Source organism: Centruroides vittatus, unplaced genomic scaffold (genome assembly GCF_030686945.1).
Source record: "Centruroides vittatus isolate TY-2023 unplaced genomic scaffold, ASM3068694v2 contig_976, whole genome shotgun sequence".
NCBI lineage: Eukaryota > Metazoa > Arthropoda > Arachnida > Scorpiones > Buthidae > Centruroides > Centruroides vittatus.
In genome coordinates, this window is record NW_027122649.1 from 1510112 (window position 1) to 1533877 (window position 23766).

At 31.2% G+C, this 23766-nt stretch overlaps 1 protein-coding gene across 1 annotated transcript in view; it reads right to left on the reverse strand.

Moving 5' to 3' along the window:
- Window positions 1-3773: 3773 nt before the first annotated feature.
- The window catches only part of LOC136985737 (DNA replication licensing factor MCM6-like), a 48982-nt gene continuing 28989 nt past the window's right edge, over window positions 3774-23766 (reverse strand). The window contains 7 exon segments of the mRNA XM_067283079.1: window positions 3774-4716; window positions 4789-4928; window positions 8797-8970; window positions 10138-10258; window positions 18777-18938; window positions 19415-19543; window positions 23051-23206. Coding sequence (XP_067139180.1) covers window positions 4603-4716; window positions 4789-4928; window positions 8797-8970; window positions 10138-10258; window positions 18777-18938; window positions 19415-19543; window positions 23051-23206 — 996 coding nt within the window. The 3' untranslated portion in view covers window positions 3774-4602.

Here is a 23766-nt window from a genome sequence, read left to right on the forward strand (position 1 = left end):
AAATTGTTTTTGATATTACAGAATTATAGTTCTTTCTAAACTCAAATCAATCCTCTACAAATCAGTCTACAAAGCTGAATTTTGACTTTTACGTGTAAAAAGAATACTGCTTTTTGATATGAACTTCAGAAATGATGTTTAAACTTATTCAAATGAGTATATGCTGATAGAATTATAGATTGAACGTATCAGAGATAAAAAAAAAATCTATAATGTTACTAAGTATAAAGTCAATTTTCATAAAATGTTCTATATATTGTTTTTTTCTTAAAACACTGTTCCAGAGAATGAAGATAACAGTTAAAGAGGAATTTTCAAGCAGTCTACAGATTGCTTTTATTTATGAATTAAACATTTTTTGAGATATTAGCTGCCATCATTCCATTGTTATACAGATTAAAACATTTTCCCTGAGTTCTAGAAAAACACTGTTCTAATCTGTATAATGGTGGAATCTGATGACAAGAACTATTATTATGAATGAGCAAATATTTATTGTGACATTGTCATAATGCCAAGCAGTGATTTTTAATCATATTTCTTAACTTATTTAATTTAAAATATACTCTCTCCACCTTCAATTAGTAGTCTTGCCTCTACATCATACTTTTCCTTTAGCAATTGAGTCATGCTGGTCATCTACCTAAGTAAATTTTCCCCGAATTTTCAAGGAAAACTTTTAAATTAAAATAACCAGTTTGCATATACTTAATTGCTTAAGCCTGCCTTTAAGCTTTCCATATTTGGCCTTGTCTTTCATCTATCTAACTCCATTCCTGAGATTAAGGAAAGACAGACAGATGGACAGATAACAGTGGGAATTTATAGGTCTACAATTTTTTCAAATTGCAGCCCAAGAAAGCTTAATTCATTAAAGAGAAAGTTATATTGCTATTAGTTCCTTATGGCATTTTGTTCTTCAGACAAGAGAAGTTATAAGCTTAAACATCAGTAGTCCGAAATTGTTGCCATAATCTTAAAACTATTCTTGAATTTAAGTTTTTTGACATTATTCTTTGATGTGTTTCCAGACTTCACATAGCTCTTCATCTTATTGAACAAAATAAATATATACATGTAATTTGACATCCATAAAAAAAAAAAATATTTTTTTATTATTAAAAAAAAATGTGTATTCTTGATATCAATGACTAGAACTTTTCTACAGTATATAACACTTTTTCATGAAGATTAAATGATATACTTGCTCTAAAAATAATAAATTTGTATTGTTAAAAAGAATGTTGTATAGAAGAAATTTTTATTTTTTTCTTTTCATCTATGTAAGCTTCTCTATTTAAATGAAAAATGTTAATCTCAGTCTTGATCATGTCACATCATAAATGGCTACTATCTCCTTATTTGCACAAGAAATTTTACATTTTATCAATTTATATCCTTAATAAGATAAAAAATCCTTAATCAGATTATTAAATTTTTACGATTAAACATTTTTTTTAAATTTTTTTAGAGGGCCCTTTTTTATACTCATAGTGGGGCAGTGAGTATTGAAGGACATTGTTCCATATATCTGAGATCGATCACTATGAAAAATTTGAGGTTGTTGCCTAGATTCAACCCTGCGTCCCTCAAAATAATAGGCTGATGTCCAACTACCTCAATTATCTGGTTGACCTGATTAAATTCAATTATCAAAACATCACTCTGTACAATAACTATTTTTTTGTAAAGATAAAATTAATAATATATTTCATCTACTCTGTAAGTGTAAATAAATGCTTAGTTGAACTATGTACAAAATATATTCCAGAAATTGCTGAATCAGACAATTATGTTAATTTAAGAAACTAATTTGTTTTAACTTGTAAAATATCAGTCTAAACTTTTTCATAGGATTGCTGATTATATTAATAAATTTTTCCGTTTAAAGGTAACGTAATTGTTAAATTTAATTTTATGGATGTATCTTTAATATTTGTTTTACTACATTTTGTACTATATTAATGACTACATTTACCCATTATATAAGCTGCAGCTCAAATCAATAAAATATTAATAATTTTTTCATTGCATAATTTCAAATGAATATGTACAAACTAGAGGCATAAATATTTATTGTTTTAATAATAATAATATATTTCATTCAAATGTAAAACCATTATTAGGTGCCCAGTTTAATTAATATTTTTGTAATAGTACAAAGCAGAAAGAATTGAAAATCTATAATAAAAGTAACAATTAAACTAATTGATTTAAGTAGTTTTAATTTTTCAATTAATAAATTAAAGAATTAATTTTTAAGTATTTTACTTTTTTGATTATTGTTTATAATAAAAACTTTCAGATTTGAATTAGTTAGTTTCCTATTAATCATAATTTCTTTTTTAAAATTAAAATCAGTAATATACTTTTCGACTAAATTTAATTAAGTTGATTTTTGGGAATTATGTACAAGTCAAAAAGTAAATATTGGAAATTTGTTTTTAAATAAGAAAATTCAACAAACCAAATGTTATATTTAAAAAATTCTCAAAAATTATGTAACAAGCAAACAAAACAGTTTATTTATAGATCCAATCCTTCAATACTGCATTGTAAAAGAGAGAGAGAGAGAGAAAGAAAGAAAGAATAAAAGAAAAATAAATTTACAGAATACCAAATTAAAAATAGAGAAAAAATCATATTAATTCTAAACAACAAATTATTAAATTTATTAGTACACTGGTGACTAATATATTTGTAAACTAGATAATACAGTCCGTGAAATTCATTAACTGCATTGTAAAGATGAATTTCTGACAAACCGAATCTGACATGTTAAATATTATTTTTTAAAAGAAATGAAGCTCAACAACAATCTTGAAAATGCTGATGGTACTACTGTTTATCAACTGTTTACCCTATTCAGATACCTTCTATACCCAGTTTGTTCTGGTTTTTTTCCTATATCAAGGGTTAATTGGTTTTACAAAGTGTCAAATACAAAGTACATATATAGCAGCAAACAACCACGGAACATGTTCATGACATCTAAAAGTAAACATATTTTGTACTTTTAGCAAAGATAAAGTTCCTTCTTTTTCCATGAGGGATTCACCAACATTTTGGTATGATATGGTAGTAAATTTTCTTAACCCATAACACAGAAGGGCATGCATTCTCAGCAAGACAGCGCATCACCCCACAACTGTACAATATATGGGATCTCCTCAATAAATGTTTCCCAGGTCAACCTGGATTTTATTTATTTTCTTTTCAATGAATACAGAGTGAATTAGATATACACATGCAATTCATATCAATTTGTAAACTGTTTGAGAGTTAAAGGTATTTAATATTATAATTTTTTAACTTTTCTATAAATTTCTTTTAATATGAATAACAAAGCAAGTACATAAACAAGCCTAAAATACTGAATTATTTTTCAGGTTATATTAAAACTAATTTTGACTAATAATTTGAATTTTGATTATAATGTATATTTGTAAAAAGAATTGATCAATTACAATAAGCAAAAAAAGAAACTATAAATGAACTTCTTAATTCAATCTTTTAATTTTTAACAAAGAAGAAACATAACTATTTTTTAAAATTTAACTCAAAACTTACTAGTATTACACTAAATTGTAAATTAAATGAAAAAAAATATACAACAATTTCATAAAAACTTTTTAAAGTAATTGTTATTTTAATTTAACATAAAACTGTTTGCAATATGATTAATAATTTTAAACAATGTAATTTACTTCATATGGCAGATTATCATATTTACCAAAACATATATGTACAGTACATAAAATTGGCTTTATTTATATTCTCTATAAATATTTATTGCATAAATTATGGTATATTTATGATTAAACATGCATGTGATAATTGTCATATAAATGCCAGTTCTGTAACTTAAAATAACTTACTTTTTACATAACACTTATATTATTCTTATTAATGAGTTGTTAGTCATAATTTTCAGATTCAACTATTTTGAATAAAACACTGAAGCAGAAAATTATTTTACTTTCAATGAACAGACTGCAATAGATATATATACATGCAATTTAAATCAGTAATCTAAACTCACACAAAGAACTAGAACTGTTGATCAAAAGTAAAAAAAAAAAACTACTTGTACTTACTCCAGCACTCAAATTTTAATATAAACACATTGTTTTTGGTTACATTTAGGGGCCTTCATCAAATAAGAGAACTGTTCTATAAAATTAATCTATTTCAATTTATAGAATGGCTTTCTTACTTGATGGTCCATAAACGTGACCAAAAACATGTGTTTATATTAAAATTTGAGGGTTGGAGTAAGTACAAGTGATGTGTTTTTGCTTTTAAATCAGGAAGTATGCTTAAATAATTTGAAATTTTAATTTACTAATATGACAAAAAGAAAAGAATTTATATAATGAAATTTTAAATTTTTGCTGTTTTTATATGGTTTGAGATTATAATTTTTTTGATGTTATATATCATTCCATCATATTCAATTTAGAAAATGTGTTTACTATACTTCTTATTTACATTTATAAATCTAAAATATAAATTCTTTCTTAAAAAGATGTAGTTAAATATGTACATAAATTGAGTATAAAAATATTTTATATATAAAATGTCAACTTTTTAAAAAACATTTCAATAAATTTCTGGTACATAATTAGGATGGACCACTAATATTGGATCATCCTCTTCCATTTCTTCTGAATCTCCTTTCAATCCTTGTTTAGATAATGGAATGATAACTTGATCCTAAAAGTAATGTTCATTTTTAATTGAAACTAAAACTTATATATGAAAGAATATTTTAAAATTTATACTTACGTGTTCTATTAATCTATCAATAACCTTTTCCACTGTTAATTTCTTTACAATCAATTCTTCTTCTGTTTCAATTTCACTTTCTATTTCTTTTAAGTACCAGTTTATAAGATCACTTCGTTTTATTCCAAGCTCACTTTTTTCTAAACAACAATATTTTTAGAGTAACAATTATTATTATAAGTAATAGTCTAAAAAATAATACGAATTATGGATTAAAATATGATGATATTTTATGATGATATTGGTATTGATGATAATCTTGAAAACACAAAACTAATTAAATCAGTTGATTAAATATTTAAAAGAATAATTATTAAATTTAGGAAAACAAAATGGAGTTTTACAATAGACATATTTTTTCAAATTGGTAAAAATATTTTAATCTTAAGTTCTTTCAACTTTAGATCATCCCTCAAGATATACAAAATTAATTTCAAAATTTGAACAAATTTAAGTACATACTGTTCTAGAAAATTTAAAAATTCTTAAAAAATAAAAATATAATATTTACTTTTATAAAACATTCTTAAGTACAAAAACCTCAAAATTAACAATACAAATATGCAAGTAAATAAAAATTTTTATTTGGTATTCCTATTTATTATATCTCTACAAAGTTCAATCATCCCTATAGAAAATTAATTGTAATTTATGTTCCATTTGTTGTTTTTTTCTGATGAAAGAATATGAAAAATGGCTGATTCAAGTAACTACACTGTAAGAACATATGATTGCTAATTGTTGGGTTTATAGAAAGGACAAAACAGAAAACAATGGAAGAGGTGCTTGCAGACTTCCAGCAGAGATTTGGATGACAGCCTCCTCCAAAAAGAATACTTTTTGAATGGAAGCATAAGATTTTTACAACAGGCAATGAAATGGCCAAGCTTACAAATTGCTGTTAAGGGTATATCCAGTTCCACAGAATGTTTCTGCATTGATTTCATGGACAATCTCAGCACTGACTTCTTGGCTTCACTGCATTTTCTACATCTGGTGGAGGGTCTGTTACTTCTTCAATTGTCCTTTGTGCTAATTGTAAAATCTTATGTTCCCACCAGAAAAATAATCTTGAAAACATTTGTTGAAAACACTTTGGTAGATTTTATAATCCAAATCTCTGCTGGAAGTCTGCATGCATCTCTTCCATTGTTTTTCCCTTTCTTAAACCCAACATCTAGTGATTATATATTCCTCAATGGTGTAGTTACTTAAAACAGCCATTTTTCATGTTCTGAAATAAACAAAAAATAGAATGTATGATTGATTTTTTATATGAGTGATGGGACTTTGTACCCACTCTTTTTATAGCTTTATCCAGGAAACTGGAAAAACTTACTGCTATATTACAATTTCAAAATGGAGTTTGCCCTCTAAAATAAACTGATATTACATTCATAAATACAATGCATCAAAATATGAATTAATTCAAATTAACAAATTTATTTATTTATCTGCATTTTAAGTAAAGTTATAAAGCAAGATTACTATCCCAACAGAAGTAATATGTCCCATTAAAATGAAAACAATAATAAAATCACAAATAAATTATTAAAAATAAAATGAAAAATTTACAAGATGCATAAAGTTAGTATAGTATATAAAAATTAAAAATAAAGAGAAAACATGTATATATAATAAAAGAATTACAATGGTAAATTATAAAGTATTTTTTCCACTTAAACTATAAAATAAGTAATATAAATAAACAACTACTAGCCCGTTATAGATAACGATCAACCAATGCCAAATTATCGAGCTAGCAAATGGCTCTAGTAATATTAATAATTTAAGATAATTTGGTACTAGAGTTAGGCGTTATCTCTTGCTAAATTTAATAATTAGAATTTTAATTAAATTTATTTAAATTATTTAATTAAAATTCTAATTATTAAATTTAGCAAGAGATGGCACCTAACGCCTAACTCTAGCACCAAATTATCTTAAATTATTAATATTACTATAGCCATTTGCTAGCCCGATAATTCGGCATTGATTGATCGTTAAAATAAGTAATATTGAAGCTGCTGTAAACAGTACAATAAAGAAAAACAATTAGGGAATGACAAACAAGATCAATTTCAAGTTGTCTACAAAGAACACAGATAAAAGTATTATGTAGAGAAAACAATCCACTGAAATATTTACAGAATAAAAGCTGATGGAAATAGTTAATGCATGCAAAGAGTTTGGAAATACAAATCATTTGTGGCATCTCATTTGAGTCAGTATAAGGTAGATGACAGATCTTGTTAAGCAAAAGATAAACTTTACAAAGTGCATTTGAAATCTTATTAAGAAGTGGTGGAGCTGCTGCTGATGGTAAAATCAAGCAATGGTTGACCAGAAATTGAAAATTAACAAAGAAGAGAGATCTTAAAACTGAACGTGACAAAATTAAGTTAGTGCTGCTACATAATTCTCCTTATAATAGCTAAATGTTTTACTAGTTTATCAATATGACATTTAAAAGTTAATTTTTCATCAAAACTAACTCCTAGATCACTATAAGAATAAACATAATTACAGTGGAACGGAACCTCACTTAACAAGTAATTTGCATAATGAGCAAAACAAATTGTAAAAAACTGACTTGCTTAATGAGCAACATTTTGCATTATGAGTGACAAGGAGAGGGGAATTCCCTGATTGTGCACATGCTCCATCAGTCTGTGTTCAGCACTTGTTCCGCTAGCATGTTAGTCTTGCTTGTGATCACACATTTTTCCAAACTTGTGTTCACACTTATTATGTATAAACATCAACAACCATAGCCCATTACATAATAAACATGCCAAATTCTTAGGCTATGTAAAAGCTATAATTAAATATTAGAAATCAATTTATTTGACTATCAACAACCATAGCCCATTACATAATAAACATGCCAAATTCTTAGGCTATGTAAAAGCTATAATTAAATATTAGAAATTAATTTATTTGACTATCAACAACCATAGCCCATTACATAATAAACATGCCAAATTCTTAGTATGTAAAGCTATAATAATTACAAATAATTAATTTTCAATTTAGACATTTCTAAAATTTAATTTAGAATTGGTCATTAAATTTAATACGAGATGGCAGCACAACTGTCTACCTCTAGTCAAATTAATCAATTTCTAATATTACATTATAGCCTGTACATAGCCCAAGAATTTGGCATATCATTTGGTGGGTTTATCAGACATATTATCTGTGATATTTTTTTGTTTTCTGCAAATCAAATTCACATCCCAGGTTGGTTCATTCCATGCTAGAAGAAAAGATGATGATGATTCACGGTCCTCAACAGTGTATATTGTACAATTTTTTTTTTTGAATAAACGTTATACATAAAACATTTGAGTATTTTTTCGGCATAGAACACATTTTACATTAATTTCTATGGAAAAATTTTTTTGTTTAATGAGTGATTCTCATTACGAGTAAGATTCTGAAATGAATTATGCTCATTAAGTAAGATTTCACTGTAATTTGTTACCCATAAATATAAAAGGTGTAAAACATCAACCGCACACCGCGATAAATAAATGATAATGTCCTCCAAAAACCAAAAACAGTGCGTTATGCTGATGAAGAACTTTATGTTCGAAAATGTTTGTGACAATTTTATTTATATGACATAACGCACCGTTTTTGGTTTTTGGAGGACATTATCATATAAAAGGTGTAATAATTTGGATTTCTTAATAGTAAATAACACATAGATATGATTTTGGATAAATTAATTTTAAAATTAAAAAAAATGACTAGTATATTGATATTAGTATGTGGAATTTCAGAATATGAGTTGATTATCTAAATTCTAAAATCAGCATAAACTGTGATTTTAGATTTTAATTAATAAAACAAATAGCAAAATCTAGGTAAGCAATAAAAAGAACACTACTTAAAACTGTTATCTTTTTTTGATATGATTTTGTCTCTCAACAAAATCAGTTTGTACAGCAACCATTTATTTTTAGCTTTCCTATTATGTTGTGCTATATTTATAATATTTACCTTCTGCTTTGCTTTCTTCTCTTTGAAGGTACATAACAAGCAAGTTAGATAATGATTTATAAGCTTCATAACTTAATTTTAATGTTTTTATTTCTTTGGAAGATACTTGATCTTTAGGCTTAGATTCACCATCAACTTCCATTTTTTCATGTTCTTCTGCATCTCCATTAATACCTAAATAATTCCCAATATTATATTTTACCTATATACATGTATTAACTGAGAACATAAAGGTAAGTATTTTAAAATATAAAACTATATTTAGTATCACTAATAATTAATAATAATTTTATAAACAAGACAAACTATAGCCACATCTGTTTCCAGTAATGTTAAATTTTGACAACAGACAATTTTTTAAAACTACATATTCATAGTTAAGTGACCTATATTTCTATGATAATTTTTAAATTCATGACAGATGTCATACAGATGGAAAGTACAATATAAATCAAAGTTTCTTCAATAAATGTTTGAAATTAAATTTGTTTCTCAAAGAAAATTTAGAAAACATTTGTTTGATAATAACTGAATAATCATTTTATGAATTAGTTGTCACTACCTGAATTGTACAATAATTATCAGTTAATGTCATCAATTTTTGACATCTTGGCAGAAATCCTGTATTTTAGCATATACTTAATTCTGCTTAAAGAAAAGTTGGTTAAAAATTACTGTCAGCCTTTTTTTCTAGCCCAAAATATAGACATAGTGTACTAAACAATACTGCTTAATGACAATGTCCTTCCACTAACTTGCTAGCATTTACATTATTGCTTTCATAAAATTTCAACAAAATTTAAGTAAATTTAGCTGACATTTGTATTCAAAATCTCAGGAATTTTGACTAACTTTTCTAAAAAATTTCATCTGGCAATAGCATTATATTTAAGTTACAGTATGTTTTTTAATTGTACAGAAAAATCTGTTATGATGATGAAAATATTTGATATTTAAAAAATTCTTAAAATAGATTTTTTTAAATGGCTTATTTTATACCAGACTATCTTACTCGTTATATGTATCTGATAATTGTTTTGGCATTTTTCCATAATTCTTTACATAAAAAAAATTTAATCTGGAAAAAGAAACTGTAGTCTTACAATAATATGCATATTGAAATATAGCTGTACAATACAACTTTCTTTGAACCTGAAATTGCATAATACTTGTTAACATCAATCCTTATAAGCAGGTTGTTGCTAATGAAAATCTACTGTGTTTGAGTGGCTGAGAAGTAATTTAAAATTTATATCCTGTCATTTTTGATAATGAATATATTTTAATTAATTTTATGGAAAATAAAAATTATTACACAATAATTTATTATTATTATTTTACCATTCATTTCCAAATGTTCTTGTTCTTCTTCTTCTTCATAAAGATGAATATCTGGTTGTTCTACACGAATTATAGATTTATTTAATAATCTATATGCCTCTTTTACATGTCGAGTTTCTACCTATTAAATCATAAATTCGTATTCTATAAATTTTCTAGAATTAATTAAATAACTCAATATTAAATAATGCATAATTTAAACAAAAAATAAAATAATTTACTTTCTAATGTATTACTTTATATCAAGTGTGTCAAACTCATTTAAACAATGGGCCATTAATGAGACTGGTAAGATTCACGCGAGCCACGTCACATTTACAAATTTTTTAAAATTATAATTTGAAGTGAAAATGTGGGAATATACATAGGGCAATTAAAACACATTATGTAGTTCAGTGAATTTAATTCAACAATATATGATTGTTACAGTATTGCTTTTATTTAAACATTTACTTTATTTCATGTACATATTTATAAAACTAAAATTAATTGTTTTCATTGGAAATTTGCCGGCATTATGTTCCTCCTACTAGTTTTCCAATATCTGGATTCAAAGACTGAGAACAAACGATCTTCATTATGGCAGATAGATGTTTATCAGTTAATCTTGATCTGCAAGCCGTTTTATTTAATTTTAGAGCATTGTGCCACGGGTCATGAAAAATCACATCGGGGGCCACCAGTTTGACACCCCTGCTTTATACTATTAAAATATATAATGTAATATAATATATGTAAATAAAAGTTTATTTAAAGTTCAAGGAATTTAATGCAAACAAGGATGTTAATATGTACAGTACTATATAATACAATTTATTATATGGTGATTTATAGCATAAAGTATTATTTTATAAGCATCAATCTTACAAAAAATCTCCAGAATATATTTTATTTATTTGAAATATTTTGATTGACAGGTCAAATTTCTTTAAAAGAAATTAAAATTTAGGTAAAATTTCCTTTTAATTAGTGATAGATCCCTTTGAATGTTTGAATAATCAGTAATCGTTCAAATCTATAAAATTTTACCTTTTAGCTAAAGTCTTGCAATTTCTCAGATATTTAATGCTAAAATGATATTGTAATCACTTTACATTTTTCAACTTAAACTTACAAACATGAGTCTCAAAAATTTTTAAAATTCTAATTAGTGGCGTAGCGTAGTGGGGGCGGCAGGGGCAGCCCGCCCCGGGCGGCACAATTTCACAATAAATAATAATATCTTGTAAAAATACCTAAATAAGGGGGCAGCGAAATTTTCCTCTGCTCCGGGCGGCTGACACCCACGCTACGCCACTGATTCTATTATTAATAATAGAGTATTTTTGATATAATTAAAAATTTCACTCTAATTTATAAGTTATTAAACAGCTAATGTTTTTATTTAAATAAATGTGCTTAAAAATTGAAATTTTTATCAATTGTTCATTATGGAAACAAATCAAAACAATTTAAGTAACTCACTTAATTAGCCTGTATTTTTATAGCATTTGACAGGGAATTTCCTGACTATCTAGTGTAGTGTTTCCCAGTAAATATAAAATTACTTCTTGTGAATGAGTAAAATTTTGAGGGTAGCCTAATGTTTTTTTTTTGCTTTTAAACTATTTCTTTTTTATTTTAAAGGAAAAACATGGATGATTGAATTGTGGGTACCGAGGAGGTATGACGAAGTCGGACCTCCGTCTAATTTCAGCTAACAAGTTGGAGGGACTTGCCCATGAGTCAGAGATGGCTTATTTTTCTGTAGGGTTTCCTGCAAGGACATGACTACTTTTCATCTGGTCGAGTGTAAAAGGGAAAGGGGTCGTGATAAGGCGACAGGCAGTATTCAAGCAAGGAAGACACCAATTAACAAGATAACGTTTATTGGATACTAATGAGACGTTACAAAAACTAATATTTAGGGGGTGACATATATATTAGTATATCCCTAACACGCGAGGAGAGAGAGAGAGAGAGTTCACATTGGTGATGAGTCATACCTCTTAGGGAATCCGTAATCCAATATTCTGCTGGACACAAGGGTAGGTAATTCTTTCAAAGTATAAGAATTGGTAACTCCCTTGAGTAAATACAAGGGTTGGTAACTCTAGGCACAAAAGTAAAATTTTACATTAGGCACAAGGACAAGATGGAAAATCCAATGTGACTCGATCTCGGTCAATGATCCACTCCCTCGAGGGGGGAAGGAAGCATCTTATACAGCTTTTTGACGGGAAAATTGGTCACGTCATCTCTCGCGGAATGTGATCAGGCCATAGGTGCTTCCAGGATTTAAAACAATACAGCAAATTTGGACGCTAACTATAAACTCAAGCTGCAAGCTGATCTGCACACAGCGCGAGAATAATGGATAGTTGACATTTATATGGTGAGGGACACAATATTTTCTTGGTTAGGAATGTTTCTATCGAGGTTGTTTATAATAGGGAAAAATTATGACAATTTTGAGTCTGATGGAATTTCCAGATCTCACAGAATCAATCAAATGATTCTGATAATTGAATAATATAATTATTATTTTTCATTTCAATAAATCTATCAGTATTTTTCACTAAGTGATTATTATTATGTGCTGTATATGGAGAGGATGCACATGAGAGAAACTGAACATGCCAGAAATGATTTTCAAAATTTAGGGCAGGAAATTTTTCTCTTGAAGATGCACCTCAGTCAGGACAGACCTCAACATAGAAGATGAGTCCATGGTGGCTTTAATCCATAATAATCAGCATAGAACAACATGAGATGGCCAACATTTTGCTAGCCTTGGATACACTTCCATTACGATACTTAGGTTCCCCATCAGTTAAGTGAATGAAACATTATTGAGTGTGTTTCTGTTTGTAATTCACTTTTAAAATGCAATGAAGATGATCCATTTTTAAAGCGATTAATAACAGGTGATAAAAAATGGATTGTTTAAGTAATGTTCAAAATAACCACTCAGTCGGTTTAACGTAACACAAAATTTATATTTACAGCAAAAATGTACAAAATAATACAAATTACGGTCACAATTAAATATGCACAAACACTAATCCAACGACAACCGACTATTCCCGTACAAATTCGTCGAAAGAACTCCTTACGATCAAACAGACTTGTAATTAACAAAACCTCCGAGTCAGGAACAAGTTCGTACTCAACCACTGGGGTTTACTTTCCCCAGATTTCCGTAACGTCCAACGAGAGAGTTAGTTAGCACTTCGATAACGACGATCTCCTCCGATCCGATCCTCCCGATACGAGCTCAGCCGATCCCGATACGAACTTACGATACGAGCTCACGATACGAACTCCCGTTCCCGCCGAAACTACGACTTAAATAGTCCCAACGTTCGAATCGTCCGCCAATCAAATTTGAATTCTTCCACAACGGCCGCCAACGGTCATTTCCCGCCGGCCAATCGTCCGTCTGTCGTCGATTTGAAACACAACGGATCTTCTAACGGTCGTTGCTAACGGCCGATCCCAACGGCTTTTCCGTTATGAAAGTTCGTTATAATAAAACAGGGCGAAAATCGCTCGCCTAGCGATTCCCAACCCTACACCTCCGCGGCCAAGGATCAAACTGCGCTTAGCTCAAGCCTGTTTGATCCAACAACAACACACAGCAATTTTACAAATGTCCTCTAGTGCGGACTGACCCTTAACCTCCGGTACAACCGGGAATGTTCACTCGCACCTACGCACAGAGATGCTTGCGGAACCTGATACGACATACTCAGTTCGATGTCCACGCGCATTTTTACTACGATCTTATGCGTATCTTGATGAGATTTCCCTAGTCCAATCCATGACAAATATCCTTTAAAACTACTAGTCCGAGCATCCCATGCCGAAGGCGAGGAACGTAGGGGAAAATCCCCGATTTGTTCGTGTTCCTGGCCGCGATCGTACACCTGACGCATAGGCAGAGCCATCGCTGTTTTTCCGACGCTTAGGCCCGAGCCAAATCCTATTCTGGCTGTACTAGTCTGTATTCGGCAGACTTCTATTCGGTCACCTCGGTCTGATTGCTTTCGGCCGTCCTCTACCCTTCTCCAGCGGCCACCCTCGCATTCTCCCCGTTCCAGCACGTCGATTTTGTTGACCCGGTACACTTGCCTGACCAAGATCGCACCACTGACACCCAGTTCGTCGGCCCCTGCGAGCGTCGTAATGCGAACTGACGCACTGCTCAGGTACTCGTGCCAACTCTGCCCGTATCTTCGGATACCCACCGCCGTTTCCCGACGGTAGGAACCACGGTGAATGCGACTCGTCACCTTCTGACCGCCTAATTGTTCTTCCTGTGGGGCCTTGTAGGCTAGCCCCAACATCCTTTCCCTCCTTTCTGGGAGTTTTTCAGCCTGTTTAATGGGTTTGCTGCTACCACTATCCTGACCTACGCTGTCTTTGGGGACCGGCGCGTCTTCCCCGCCCCCGGCGGCTTCTAACGGTCGGGGGAGCGACCTATCTTGGACTTGGGTGTCCCATGGGCCCGACCCGTTTTCCTCACTGTCGCTAATTCCGCTGTCCGCTGTTTCCAAAAGACGTTCCGGTCTTTCCCCCCTTCCCTGCGTATCTTCGTTCCGGTCAGCCACCTTTCGATGATCCTCCTCCGATATCGGTACGTCCGAGGTCTGATTTAACATGCCCGCTACAGCACGAGATACCAGCCCCGACTTCCTCGACTCCGTGGGGTCTTCCTTCCCTTTCTCTAGGGTATCTCCTTTCCGGTCACCCACCTTCCGATGGTCCTCTTCCAATACCAGCATGTCCGGGGTCTGAGTTAACGTGCCCGCTACCGTATGCGACACCTGCCCCAATTCCTGCGATCCTGTGGGACCTTTCTTCCCCAATTCTATCGGGATCGTTACCTTATCAACCCGGTGACCGAAGGCTCCAATCAGTTGGCTTTTCTCCTTCGTTCCTGTCACCGCTTTAGGGACCCATGGCTCCCTTAAACCCAACGTTTCCGTTCCTGAAACGTCCTTAGCTGGGGGACAACTTCCGTCGCCTACTATCTCAGTTCCCTTCAGCGACCTCCCGACTTCAGATTGAATATTGCGAACTTCCTCCTCTTGTCTTGCCGCAACATCACTAGGCTTCCTAATGTCCCTGTCTACCTGTGAGTTGTACCTACTTTCTGCTATTAGCATGGAGACTTTGGCCACCCTGACCCCAGCGGTTCCCGTCCTTGATCTGGCTATCGGCCTGGGCCTCTCTTCTCCCCGCATAGCCTCGACCCGATCCTTCGCTTCCCCGCTTCCCGGTGGGCAAGAGAGTTTGGATGCTCTCACCTCCACCACCGCGCGGTCCACTGCCTTGGGTCACATGTGTTCGGCCTCGTCGTCTACCCGCCTATCAGGACACCCTCTTTTCTGCCGGTCAGTTTCCCTTGGCCTATCCAATTCCACCCACGGCCTGTTTCCCAACAAGCTTGTTCTATCCCCGAAGTCATGATTCCCCTCGACTTTAAGTCCCTCGGATCGTGTTTGCTGTTCCTGCCGCTTCGTATCGTCTAATTTTCCGGTGATCCCCAGCCGTAACTTCAACTGTTCTAACTCTATCTCTTCCCTTCTCACCTCTGTCTCGATTTCTGCTCTTCTCGTCGCTGCTGCCTCTGCTTTGGCCCTGAATTTCGCGACCTCAGCCCGTAACCTACGTGCTTCGAGTTCATGACTCGACCTGCTTGTCCTACGCGATGTTTCCTGCTCGTCATCCTCCCAGTCCCTAGCCTCTAGCTGCCGCGATTTCGTGCGTCTAGGCATCTCTGTGTGCTAGCGAGAAACAAATAATTTACCTGGGTCTAATTGCTGGTGATGCTCTGTCCGTACGTCTGCTTCTCTGTCGTAGCTCAGTTCTTCCGATCCTTTGGAGTGTAATCCATAGTAATTCAACATAATTCAACGTAATCCAACGTATCCTGTCGACTGCGCCAGTAGTGTTCAAAATAACCACTCAGTCGGTTTAACGTAACACAAAATTTATATTTACAGCAAAAATGTACAAAATAATACAAATTACGGTCACAATTAAATATGCACAAACACTAATCCAACGACAACCGACTATTCCCGTACAAATTCGTCGAAAGAACTCCTTACGATCAAACAGACTTGTAATTAACAAAACCTCCGAGTCAGGAACAAGTTCGTACTCAACCACTGGGGTTTACTTTCCCCAGATTTCCGTAACGTCCAACGAGAGAGTTAGTTAGCACTTCGATAACGACGATCTCCTCCGATCCGATCTTCCCGATACGAGCTCAGCCGATTCCGATACGAACTTACGATACGAGCTCACGATACGAACTCCCGTTCCCGCCGAAACTACGGCTTAAATAGTCCCAACGTTCGAATCGTCCGCCAATCAAATTTGAATTCTTCCACAACGGCCGCCAACGGTCATTTCCCGCCGGCCAATCGTCCGTCTGTCGTCGATTTGAAACACAACGGATCTTCTAACGGTCGTTGCTAACGGCCGATCCCAACGGCTTTTCCGTTATGAAAGTTCGTTATAATAAAACAGGGCGGAAATCGCTCGCCTAGCGATTCCCAACCCTACAGTTTACAATAATATTCAACACAAGATCTCGGAGTAATCCAGGTGATTCACCAGTGCCGCAATCTAAAGCTGGTTTGCATCCCAGAAAAGTAATGATTGGTGGGATTGGAAAGGGGTTCTTTATTACAAGATTTTACTCAACAACCAAACAATTAATTCCAATATTGTCTCCAACGGGAAGAACTGAAAGTTGCAGTGCATCAAAAACATCCAAAAATTGCAAATCGACAGGGAGTGGTTTTCCATCATGATAATGTAAGGCTACACATATCACTAAACATGTGCCAAAAACTTCTAGACTTTACCTAAGATGTTTCGAGTCACCCTGCATATTCTCCAGATATTGCTCCCTCAGACTATCATCTTTTTCATTTGTTGCAGAATAATTTAAATGGTATAGAACAGGGATGGCCAAGTTTTGTGCACATAAGATCTACTTTTTATCGTAAAAATGTGTTGCAATCGACTTGTTGTCATAGGCATAGTCTAAGTGGGGAGGGGGAGTACTCCCCACTTAGTGTAGTGTACTGAAACACAGTGTTTAAACATAGTATATACTATGTTTATACACTGCAGTTGCGTTTGGTTACAAATATAATACATTAAGTCAAGACATCGCTAGCGATCGACCAAAATTGGCTTGGCAATCGACCGATTGGTCATGATTGACTTGTTGGCCACCCCTGGTATAGAATCTTTAGAAGGTCTCAAAACTCACATTGATAATTTCTTCAATCAGAAACCCACCCAATTCTACACGGATGGAATTATGAAAACTAACCATCGTATGGTATACGGTTATTGAACAGAAGGGTGAATATATTGTGGATTAAAGGTATTTATTTATTCCAAAATAGTATATTTTATTTCTCTCTAAAAATTGAATGAACTTTTGGAATGATTGAAGGAATTGATTTTTTGAGATAATTCTAAATCATCTAAAATAATAAATATGGGTCTGTCTTCTTAAACAAAATGGGTTTCATACATTCTATACAGAGATATAAACATTTTTCAACCTAATAATCAGTAATATAACTTTGAAGAGACTATCCCAATCCATTTTTTTTCGACCCAAAAAATATAATTTCTCTTAAAATATTATCTAAAAATGATATTATACTATATATTACTATTTATATCCTGCTAGGGATAAGACCAAAAAGATATAATCAATATTGTAGTTAGAGTACACCACAAGATGGTAAAACTACTAGTTTTTATGATAAACTTATGGGTATTATAGCTTTTAACAAATGTTTATTGATGAGATTATGTCTAGTCTCTAAAATCGTGCTGCTGTCAACAGCTGCACACCTTAGAGGTGTGAAGGAGTACATGTCAGGAGTCGCAATTTGGCACAGAGTATTTGGTGCTCAAATCATGCACACACAAAATAAACCAGACTCGTAAGTAGTCAGGGGACCGAGAACTGGGTCAAAAGAAAATACGAAATACTGAGATTGTTTCTACAAGCAGGCGCAAGTATTTGCACAATGTGCTCTCTGAGACATAGTCTCATCCCAAAAATGGCTTTGCTGTTTTACTTGTTTTTATTATAAAACTGATAATACCTTTTATTGCACATATTTTCTGAAGTTGTAGTGATTAATAAATGAATGATGACTAGATAGCTGAGGAAGTAAGTGTCAGCTTGCTATAGAGCCTATATAGAGAGAGGCCAATGACACTTTAGCAGCCATGTTTTAGCCAAAACAGTCAATCCTGCTTCAGTAGACAGTATATGACAATTTCTATAAATTGTAAAGGAAACAATGTGACAATTGAAACTGCATAATGAATTTAGGTGTTCAAATAAAATATGTCATCTTTAAAAGAAATAGAAAGGCATGCCAATCATCAAACTATATGTAAATTTGGCATGTAAAAATAGTGTTCCACCGTGTTTGCATTTATAATTTTCTAAGCAAACTTACAATGAAGACAATTTACACAAATCAAATTCACTGCTGAAGTTCAGTCAGCTACTTGAACTAAGCAGTGATTTGATTTGTTCAGCAACATTATACCAAGTTTTATGAACTTTTATAATCTATTCATTATGTGTACTATTTACTTACTACTTCTGAACAATGTAAACGAGCTAAGGCCTCAGAAAGACGAATCATACTTTCAAGCTGTCGAACAGTGATACGCCACGATGATTTACTTGTTCCAGTTGCATCTCGCTGACGAAGACTACGATAATGATCAACAAGTTGTTTTGCAGCTTCTTCACTTACCTAATTTTATTAAACAAATTATAAAAGATAAATATTGTTTAAAATAATAAAATTATAGTAAAACTTGCAAAGCCCTACAATAATAACTATAAATACTATATTTCCTATTTTCATAAATAACATATTTTCAACTTATTAAAGAGCCAGAAAAACTATATGGTTGAGAATATAAGTTTAGTTACTACTTATTTATTACTAACAATTTAAAAGTTTCATTTGGAATATATAATGACTCTGAATTAGAACAAGCATAATTTTATGTATATGTAATAAGATCGAACTTTAATTATACTTTTTATTTCAGAAATACAAGTTTTAAGCTGGAGCTAATCATAAATATAATTTTATGATTTATTATCATTATGATTAAACATCACAGTTAATTAGTACTATGAAAAAACCAATAATATTTTAAATGTTAAATTAGTAGCATGACTTATTATTCAAGAGTAAAATATATATAATAATAATCTTACCATGGGTTTAAACTGACGAGAAAACAAAATATATCTTTGAATATCTTCAACTGTATAGATTCTTTCAATGGATTCCCCATCTGTACTATGCAGATCAATAATTCTTCTAGCAATTGCATAATCTGTTATCTGAAAATTAAAATACTTGATGAAACTTATATTGCCTAAATGTATTTAATTTTTAATTTAATTGATAATGTTAAATTCAAATAAACCTTTATGCAACATAAGAGAGAGAATTTTTATATGTAAGTATAATAAGTCTATAACTTTTTATACAATTAATAATATTTTCCACATATATTTACAGCTAACAAATATGGAAAATATAAACATAAGTCAAATCTAGTGTAAATTTTTAAAAGAAAGAAAAAAAAAACATACAGAAGCTCAACAATCAAATGAAAAATTAACTTTCAAGGAGTGGACTTAGTGATACCAAGGGCTAATCATACTTGTCTTTCTTCTTTTACATGTCATGAGTAACATTTAAATATTACATATTTATTTATGTATTTAAGAGATAGCATTTGAACTCCTTGTTGACATTGATAAGTCTACTTCTTGCAAGTAAATTTGTTTGATTATACCTTTATATCCATACAATGTTTTGTGTACAGTACATATGTATCATGTACATTATATATATGATAATCAGAACAAATTACATGATTTACTGGGCTGCAATTTTCAAGTTGCAGACCTATAGATTCTCACTGCTGTCCATCTGTCCTTTCTTAATCTCAGAAACAGAGTTAGATAAATGAAAACCAAGACCAGATATGGAAAGCTTAGCACAGAGATCCCAATTAACTATATATAAACTTCCAGTTTGGATTGAAAGTCCAAACTGGAAGTTTTGATATAGTTTAATGATTTTTGAAATTATGATTTTTTTAAAATTATGATTGTCACAATGCCAGGCTGCAATTTTTAATGACACAATAAGTAATTGCACATTTTTGTACCATACAGTCCAGATTTAATGACAAGTAACTTTCACTTGTTTCCTGCTTTTAAAAAATACCTTCCAGTCCACTGTTTTGATATAATGACTGTTTCTTTGGCAGTATGTGACTTCTTTTAATTAATGTTTCTGACATAACAGCATACTGTTGAAGTACAGACAATTTTCTGTTGTTGCAAGTAATCTTTAGAAAAATTAAGTTTTTGGCAACTTTATGAATGCCTACTCCACGTTTTTCCTTTGATTTGGAGGCCATTTTGGTAGACTGCCCACTTCATAATGCATCAACAATAACATCTTTTTAACACCATTTCCTGATAGTGTTTTGCACAATATTCCATAGAAAAGTATACATAACATTAGCATACTTTTCTGATGGAAAATACAGAACTCTGGAAGTCTCGAATCTAGCTATGCCTAATGCTTTCAAACTTTACATGACAAAACACTAATCAGATATCAACATTGTTACACACCATAAAATAAAGGAAAATTGCAGACACAACAGAAAAGTGACATTTATAATGTAGGATAACACTGAAAATGGGTTGTGCAAAAAGCTTCTGAATTTTTATTATGCCAAAAATATTCCAACAGAAATTAATTGGCAGACACTTTTGCCCTAAATATTACTTAGAATGTTTTTCAATACATATCTTTCAAGAGACACTCACCACTTCAAGTAATAAAAAAATAAGGTGGCAAAAGCAATGTGATTCTGTCAAAAGAACACGTTTTGGAGATTTGATACAAATGGCTACCTAGTCATATCAATTGGTCATGCCACTTGCCAGTAAGTTGGTGCATTACATATCTTTCATGCCATGAAGATGCAGGAATTAGAAATATAGAGAGAACCATTTAATAGCAGATTTAAAAATGCCTTTATAAAACCTAGGGAATCAGAAAATTTTTGTGCACTCTGTATATACAGTACTTCCATGTAATTGCAAACTTTAGATGATCTAATGAATGCCCGACACCACCTGCAAGGGCTACTCATACCGAACTTTTGTCCAGAACTTTACACGACATTTGAACTTCACTTCCGACATAATATCCTTTCCTTTTTCATAGTAAAAATTTTTATTTCTGCATATTCAGAGCTATTCATTATAAAATAAGATTTATTGTCCATAACAACATCTAGATTATTTTTGGGATACAGATCTCCTTTGTTAAGTCATGAGAGAAACCTTGTTTGATTTCTAATCAAAGTAATGATTAGAAAATCAAACAAGATTTCTCTCATGACTTAACAAAAAATATGTCTAGTGTCTTCAGTTCTAGACACCATTTTCTTCTCTTCTATATTATATATTTGTCAGCATGGGCATTAATCATTAACAGGACAATTATGCTGGTGTTAAGCATTTACACAAGAATGAGGAAATGTTTTCTCTGGTAGCTTAATAAAGAGAGTCTATTTTCTCTGAAAACATTTCCTCATTCTTGTGTAAATGCTTAACACCAGTATAATTGTCCTGTTAATGATTAATGTCCATGTTGACAAATATATAATATATTAAATAAGGACAGTAAGGCAATAGTAATTCTTCTCTTCTATTTTCTTACTTATATCATAAATTATACTTTTTGAAATGTTCATAATAATGTTCCATACAATCTCTAGAGAAAACATGCCAGTCCCACCCAAGCCTGGAAAAAAGGAGGAGGGTTGGTTAGATGAGTGTTGATGCACTAACTATAAAACAACAAACATTTGAAAACATTTTAAAAATTAATATTTAAAATTACTAAATAGGCAATTTTTGAGCTACTTATAAAAAAAAGACCTCTATAATAAGAATTTGAATCAGAAGTATTGACAGATATTTAGAATAATTTTAAATTTTCAGTAAATCTGTTCAGTGAATAAAATTCTTTTTACAAATTCAGAAGTAACTGAATTTACAGATGCAAATAAATGTATGCATTTAACATTAATAGAAATATATAATTTTAAAAAATGTAGATACTATGTGCCATTAGTAAAATAATATCTGTTATTTTGTATGATACAATGCATTGTGATTCCATATTAACATATTTAGCCAACAAAATTCTTCCAATATAATTGGCTAAAAGGTGTCAAAATACCACTCAAGAGATCTATATTCAAATCTAAGTTAGAAATTTTGTACAGATGATCTCATTTATATATTATATACTATTGTTCACTACATTGTCTTATTACATGCTTAACTAACCATAGTACAAACACTAATAGTGCCTGCATTATGGGTTCCCTTTATTATTCCTTTGGGTAACAAAAGAACCTATTAAGGTCTTCTAGTAAATAAAATAAAATTTTATAATGAGTAAATAATTATAATAAAAAATAGTAATTAAAAAAATAATATAAAATAAAAAGTAATTAAATACTGAGATAATAGAAAATTGACAGCATTATATTGTATAAATATTTAAAATTATTTAAATGCTACACATCTAAAAAAGAATTTTATCTAACAACAGAAAAAATGTCTAAATTTTGTTACTTGTTGAACAGAGAAAAAGAAATTCTAAAAATAAAAACATTGCATTATACAATATATAGATAATCCATAATAAAAACATACAATATTCAGAATTAAAACTTTTTAAATATTTTAAATTCTAAAAATATTTGAGAAGGTTTTATTTCAATAATAAATAATTTTTATTACCTCATTACATTCATCAATTAAGATGAAAAATAAATCAAAACGAGACATAATTGGTGCATTTAATGATATATTTTGCTTAAGTGACTTAGTCCGATCGTATCGTCCTCCAATTGGATTAGCTGCAGCTAAGATGGATGTTCTTGCATTTAAGCTTGCCTATCAAGCATAGAAATGGAATAAATAATTAAAAATTTATTTAGAAATGAAATATAATACTAATTATTATTTTTTTTTTATTAAACAAATAACTAGAAACAAGTTTAGCATAATTGCTGATATGTATTTTAGTTTTTTAAATTACAGGTGAAAATAACATTGTACAAAAAGTAATTCTTCTAAGTCATCTGAATGATGATACAGCTTATACCTTATTCAGTCTCAAATTCCTATATCACTCAGCTACTCTTATTTTAGTTTTTGAACTTTATGTCAAGAAATCAATAAAATGAGGCTTTTGAAAGGAAAAACTGCATTGAATAGTTCTTTTTTAATTAGAACTTTATTCCATATAGTTTTTCCTTTTAAAATCTCGATTTGTGAAATTATTAACAACCTACTCTGTGTAAAATTTATGTTGAATTTTCTATTACAAAAATACAATTATGGATTATAAGTAACATTCAAAGAATATTTTTTCAATTGAAATAAAATGGTTCATATTGTTATATTATCTATTTAGTATTAATTCTTTTTTTGAAAGCTTTTTCAATTATACA